The sequence below is a fragment of the Pristiophorus japonicus genome, chromosome 15 (genome assembly GCF_044704955.1).
Source record: "Pristiophorus japonicus isolate sPriJap1 chromosome 15, sPriJap1.hap1, whole genome shotgun sequence".
Lineage (NCBI taxonomy): Eukaryota > Metazoa > Chordata > Chondrichthyes > Pristiophoridae > Pristiophorus > Pristiophorus japonicus.
Window position 1 is genome coordinate 57,882,612 of NC_091991.1, and position 7,184 is coordinate 57,889,795.

General features: G+C 44.5%; 1 protein-coding gene across 1 annotated transcript; it reads left to right on the forward strand.

The window, feature by feature from the left end:
- The first annotated feature begins 4,610 nt into the window (after nt 1–4,610).
- Nucleotides 4,611–6,963, forward strand: tmem121b (transmembrane protein 121B). Its single transcript, XM_070901660.1, has one exon. It carries the CDS (start codon nt 4,661–4,663, stop codon nt 5,816–5,818), a length of 1,158 nt encoding a protein of 385 aa, XP_070757761.1. The 5' UTR covers nt 4,611–4,660; the 3' UTR covers nt 5,819–6,963.
- The last annotated feature ends 221 nt before the right edge of the window (nt 6,964–7,184 follow it).

Genomic DNA, 7,184 nt, shown 5'->3' on the forward strand with positions numbered 1-7,184 from the left:
ATTCATAGAATGCATACGGGATTGTTTCTTAGAACAGTATGTTACAGAATCTACAAGGGAGCAAGCTATCTTAGATCGGGTCCTGTGTAATGAGTCAGGAATAATAAACGATCTCCTCGTAAAAGATCCTCTCGGAATGAGTGATCACAGTATGGCTGAATTTGTAATACAGATCGAGGGTGAGGAAGTAGTGTCTCAAACGAGCATACTATACTTAAACAAAGGTGACTACAGTGGGATGAGGGCAGAGTTGGCTAAAGTAGACTGGGAACACAGACTAAACAGTGGCACAATGAGGAACAGTGGAGGACTTTTAAGGAGCTCTTTCATAGTGCTCAACAAAAATAGATTCCAGTGAAAAAGAAGGGCGGTAAGAGAAGGGATAACCAACGAAATAAAGGAGAGTATCAAATTAAAAACCAATGCGTATAAGGTGGCCAAGGTTAGTGGGAAAATAGAAGATTGGGAAAATTTTAAACGACAGCAAAGAATGACTAAGAAAGCAATAAAGAAAGGAAAGATGGATTACGAAAGTAAACTTGCGCAAAACATAAAAACAGATAGTAAAAGCTTTTACCAATATATAAAACGGAAGAGAGTGATTAAAGTAAATGTTGGCCCCTTAGAAGATGAGAAGGGGGATTTAATAATGGGAAATGTGGAAATAGCTGAGACCTTAAAAAATTATTTTGCTTCGGTCTTCACGGTGGAAGACACAAAAACCATGCCAAAAATTGCTGGTCACAGGAATGTGGGAAGGGAGGACCTTGAGACAATCACTATCACTAGGGGGGTAGTGCTGGACAGGCTAATGGGACTCAAGGTAGACAAGTCCCCTGGTCCTGATGAAATGCATCCCAGGGTATTAAAAGAGATGGCGGAAGTTATAGCAGATGCATTCGTTATAATCTACCAAAATTCTCTGGACTCTGGGGAGGTACCAGCGGATTGGAAAGCAGCTAATGTAACGCCTCTGTTTAAAAAAGGGGGCAGACAAAAGGCAGGTAACTATAGGCCGGTTAGTTTAACATCTGTAGTGGGGAAAATGCTTGAAGCTATCATTAAGGAAGAAATAGTGGGACATCTAGATAGGAATAGTGCAATCAAGCAAACGCAACATGGATTCATGAAGGGGAAATCATGTTTAACTAATTTACTGGAATTCTTTGAGGATATAACGAGCATGGTGGATAGAGGTGTACCGATGGATGTGGTGTATTTAGATTTCCAAAAGGCATTCGATAAGGTGCCACACAAAAGGTTACTGCAGAAGATAAAGGTACGCGGAGTCAGAGGAAATGTATTAGCATGGATCGAGAATTGGCTGGCGAACAGAAAGCAGAGAGTTGGGATAAATGGGTCCTTTTCGGGTTGGAAATCGGTGGTTAGTGGTGTGCCACAGGGATCGGTGCTGGGACCACAACTGTTTACAATATACATAGATGACATGGAAGAGGGTACAGAGTGTAGTGTAACAAAGTTTGCAGATGACACAAAGATTAGTGGGAAAGCGGGTTGTGTAGAGGACACAGAGAGGCTGCAAAGAGATTTAGATAGGTTAAGCGAATGGGCTAAGGTTTGGCAGATGGAATACAATGTCGGAAAATGTGAGGTCATCCACCTGGGAAAAAAAAAACAGTAAAAGGGAATATTATTTGAATGGGGAGAAATTACAACATGCTGTGGTGCAGAGGGACCTGGGGGTCCTTGTGCATGAATCCCAAAAAGTTAGTTTGCAGGTGCAGCAGGTAATCAGGAAGGCGAATGGAATGTTGGCCTTCATTGCGAGAGGGATGGAGTGCAAAAGCAGGGAGGTCCTTCTGCAACTGTCCAGGGTATTGGTGAGGCCGCACCTGGAGTACTGCGTGCAGTTTTGGTCACCTTACTTAAGGGAGGATATACTAGCCTTGGAGGGGGTACAGAGACGATTCACTAGGCTAATTCCAGAGATGAGGGGGTTACCTTATGATGATAGATTGAGTAGACTGGGTCTTTACTCGTTGGAGTTCAGAAGGATGAGGGGTGATCTTACAGAAACATTTAAAATAATGAAAGGGATAGACAAGATAGAGGCAGAGAGGTTGTTTCCACTGGTCGGGAGACTAGAACCAGGGGGCACAGCCTCAAAATATGGGGGAACCAATTTAAAACCGAGTTGAGAAGGAATTTCTTCTCCCAGAGGGTTGTGAATCTGTGGAATTCTCTGCCCAAGGAAGCAGTTGAGGCTAGCTCATTGAATATATTCAAATCACAGATAGATAGATTTTTAACCAATAAGGGAATTAAGGATAATGGGGAGCGGGCGGGTAAGCGGAGCTGAGTCCACGGCCAGATCAGCCATGATCTTTTTGAATGGCGGAGCAGGCTCGAGGGGCTAGATGGCCTACTCCAGTTCCATGTTCTTATGTTCTTTACGCAGAGGGTTGTGGGGATCTGGAACTTGCTGCCTGGAAGAGTGGCGGTGCAGACACACTCACCACTTTTAAGAGATGGTTGGATGGGCACTTAAAGTGTAGTAACCTGCAGGGTTATGGACCTAGAGTTAGTAATTGGGATTAGACTGGTTGACCTTTTGTTGGACAGCGCAGATATAATGGTAAATACTGCAGGGAATCGAATAAGTCCAGGACTAGTTTCGATTGCCTGGATGGGTCGGAGAAGAATTTTTCCAGATTTTTCCACCCTAAATTGGCCTGGGTTTTTAATCTGGTTTTTGCCTCTCCCAGATCATCACATGGCTCCGGTTGGGGAGGAGTGTAGAATGTTTCAGTATAAGGGATGTTGCAGTTGTGTGAGGTGGACTGGTTGGGCTGGGTGCTCTTTGCCTTTCCGTAACCTTTAGGGCTGCTGACCAAGGGCTGTGCGGCTCTTTGTTGGCCGACGCGGACACGATGGGCCGAAATGGCCTCCTTCTGCGCTGTAAATTTCTATGTTTCTAATCACATATGAAAACATCCTAGCACAAATGAAACACAAATCATTGGTATACAATGGGAAGTAATTCATATTACAGGCAAGTTTATCCACTGTTATGAAGCTGATGAATGTATTAGTCTCATGATACAGCCCATTAAAATGTTTATCAGTGTTTCATCTTATTGCATTTTAAGCTCATACAAAAGCTATAATATAACTTCCACAAGAGCAGATGAAAAGTGCAGGTTTTATCGAATCTTACAGCAAAAAAAAAGAGAGGCCATTTGGCCCATCATGCCCATCTTTGAAAAAGCTTGCCATTAGTCCCACTCCCTTTCCGTGTAGCCCTCCAATTTTTTTTCCTTCAAGTATTTATCCAATTCCCTTTTGAAAGTTATTATTGAATCAGCTTCCACCATCCTTTCAGTCAATGCATTCCAGATCATAATAACTCGCTGCCTAAAATGTTTTATCCTCATCTCACCTCTGGCTTTTTTGCCAATTACCTAGCTTTGTCCTGTGGTTACCTAGCTTGGCTGTCAGTGGAAAACGTTTCTCCTTATTTACTCTATCAAAACCATTCATGATTTTGAACACCTCTATTGAACCTCCCCGTAACCTCCTCTGCTCCAAGGAGAACCACCCCAGCTTTTCTAGTCTCGCCACATTTCTCCCAAAGTGCTTCACTTCACACTTATCTGCATTCAATTCCATCTGCTATGCGTCTGCCCATTTCACCCATCTGTTTATGTCCACCTGACGTCTGCTACTATCCTGCTCACTATTTACTATGTTGTAAAATTTTGTATAATCCACAAACTTTGAAATTGTATTCCCTATACCCAAGTCCAGCTCATTTATATATAAGAAAAGCAATGGCCCTATTACCAACACCTGGGAATCCCACTTCTCTCTAGTCAGAAAAACATCTGTTCACCACTACTCTCTGCCTCCTACCACTTAGCCAATTACATACCCAAGTTAACACCAATCCTTCCATAGCATGCTCTTCTATTTTCTGAATAAGTCGGGTAGGAGGTACTTTGGCAAATGCCTTTTGAAAGGCAAATGCCTTTTGAAGTGCCTATTGTACTGTTTATTTCTCAAGCAAAATGTCACAATGTCTCAGCTTTGAAAAATACTACAGTAGAAAATCCAGCTGTCAGAAGATTACTCAATGGCTGTAAAAAAGGGGTTCACATTTTCTTCAGTTTTAAACTAGAACCCAAGGCATAAGGAACATTTGAACATAAACCCGAAGCTAACACTGCAAAGTATTTCTTGGTTGATTACGCAAACGTATCTTGTTACGATTTTTATATGAATTGTAAACTGTCAGCAATATAAATATATCGGCAAGACTGCCTACAACTGGCCTCAACAACGACCTGTCACTAGGGAGCTCTCTGCAACGAGTCAATGTAACAAAACGATCAGTCAGCTCGCACTGTTCAATGTGTGAGTGAATGCTGACAGTTACTGGGGAGATCTCTAACACCAGAGCTCGGCTGTGATGTAGATAATCCCATAAACAGTGTGCACTCTGCTCTAAGATGGCCTCTGGGTGTCGATCCGTCTAACTTGCTGGAGTATCTTAAATCTGATACTTTGGTATGTGTGCCCCTAAACTGGGTGATCCAGCAGCAGTCCCTTCCCTGCGAATCCATCCCTGTCCTTGGGATCCGCCCGCCTCTGCCTGAGCTGCGCCGAGCCGCCGGTGAGAGAAGGCTTGCGAGGGGAGACAATGAGCGCTGCGGCCGGCAACGAGAGCTCTCGATCGGCCGCCCCAGCAGCGACCGCAGCGGAGGGAAACCTTCGGGCGGCAGAGAACGATTCCCTTTTCATCAGGAACAGCTCCTTCAGGAGAAACTCTCAGACCTCGACCGCCAGTCTTAGCCGAGAGATCGGCGCCGCTTCCAACATCAAAGCCCGTCCAGCCTTCATCATCACTTCGGGGCAATTCCTCCACAACCCGTCCGACTGCACCAGCAGTCCCGGCCCGCCCGCCGCCAGCAGGACCGTCTTCTACAAGGGCCTCTGCCTCTTGCTGCTGCTCTTCCAGGGGGGCATTTTCGATTTCTACCTGATTATTTTTACCGACCTGTACTGGTGCTCTTGGATCGCCACCGACCTGGTGGTCATGGCCGGCTGGCTCATCTTCTTCCTCAAGCACGCCAAGCGGCGAGGCGCCGGCGACAAGGCGGCACCCGGGAAGGGCGACCGAGGCCAGTTCGCCTTCGCCTACTTGGCTTGGCTCATTTATGTCATCGCCAGCACGCCCAAAATGGTGCTGATCCTCGAGACCTCCATCCTCGACCTGATCGAGCTCAAGGTCCCGCTGGGCACCACCGGCTTCAAGATCGTGGTCCTGTCGTCCGTGCCCTTGCTCTACACGCTCATCAACTCGGTGAGCGAAGACCTGGGCTGCCACCGGGCGCAGCACTATTACAGCCGGAGCTGCCTGGACCTCGTCGATAGCTTCACCCTCCTGGAGCTGCTGCTGGCCGGCCAGATCCCCACCGCCTCCCTCAAGTACACGGTCACCGCCGTCTACTTCGTCTCCTTTTTCATCCCGGTGCTCTGGCTCTACGAGCTCAACTCGTTGCAGCTGGATTACAAGTGCGTCGTGTTCCGCTTCCTGTCCGGTTACGCGGTGAATGCCCCGCTCTTGGTGGTCAGGTGCTTTCTTGTATTTATTTATGACCAACAGGTCTCGGTGTTCCTGTTCAAGAATGTCTTCTGGCTGTGCTGTGACTGCGCTGAGGTGCTGGAGCGGTGTTGCAGTGTGAGACGTGTCCGAAAGTATTCGCGCCCTCCTGTGCAGTTCACACATTGCATTTCCGAGAATGAGATGTGTGCACATGGATACGTGAACACCCTGGCAGTGACTGCCCAGTCCTAGCAGCACCAGCAGCTCTTTCAGTCCGACCCGTAGCGTTTATTGTTACATTTTATTATTTTTTTGTAAACTCTTTTGTACCTAACATTAGGGGTGCTTTGAGTGTTTGTGTATCAATTCGCATTGGGACCAGGGTTCGATTTCTGCACAATGAGTTGGATGTGAGAAAGATATTTTCTGGATCAGCTGTGCATCCTGTCAGGCTGAGCTGATTTCACGCTTGAAGTTGGTTTTATGACTTGATTACCTCAGTTATTCGCGTTTAAGGCTGGAGTGTGCGGTTTATGTCATGAACATAATCATCATAATAATTGTGGGAGGTAATTTCAGAAGTGTATCCCTTCCAGGCTTTAGATTTAACTAGCCCCCCCCACTGTATTGAGCCTGATCCCGATACTCAAAGGAAACCTAACGCTTACCTCGGAATAGATTTAATTCTGAGGTCTACGAGGTAAGATGGACTGCAGGTCGATACTGACAGGTTACTGCTGCGTCTGAATTCAGTGTAGGCATTGAGTATGCAACTGTCAACATAATACAGTGAAGGCCAATTATAAGTAGAAATTCGTAACAAACCATTAATCACAAGGATCATGAGAAAGAAGTCCCATATAAGGAATCCACATTTCATTGTGCTTGATTTGGAAGTTAGCAACCTAATCAGAACAGATAGAATGAAACTTTAGTACACTGATAAGACCCATAGCAGACAGAATAGGAGTTACCCAGAGGGTGCAAGGAATGCATTTGAGCATATTTAATGCCAACAGTATTGTAATGAGGTGGTGAGGAGAAAGGTACACAAATTATGTCATCAATTACTAGTTTATGGACCTGCACTAGGTATGAAATATTGAGGTGTGTTAGCAACAGGGTCAACTGCAGGGTATTAACCTGGAAAACGTTGTTTAAAAGAGCTCATGAAAATCAGGACTTGTTTCAATGTCACAGTATTACAGTAGATCAAGATAGCAAGATACAGAATAGTTGTTTCAAATTACTATTTATATTTCATCAACTTTACATTTTACCAAAAGCAGCATTAATGAAGACATGTTGGAGAAAGCCTTATATAATTTAGATGCTTATTTTAACTAACCTATTGTAATTTTCATCTGTGATTGTAGTGTTTTTGTATTGAAGTCAGATCAAATGTTCAGAAAAAAGCCTATTTATATTTGTAAAGTGTTTTCCACAGTTGGTATTGAATGTTCACAAAATTGTGTATGAAGTCCTTTTAAAGATGTAAATAAATTTCTGTTTTGATTTTAAGTTTGCTTAGTTGATGTGATGGAAAATATGTTACTTGGAATTTTACTTTTGGAAAGATTCATGGTCATAGTGCAGAAATAACCAACGTGAAAATTGC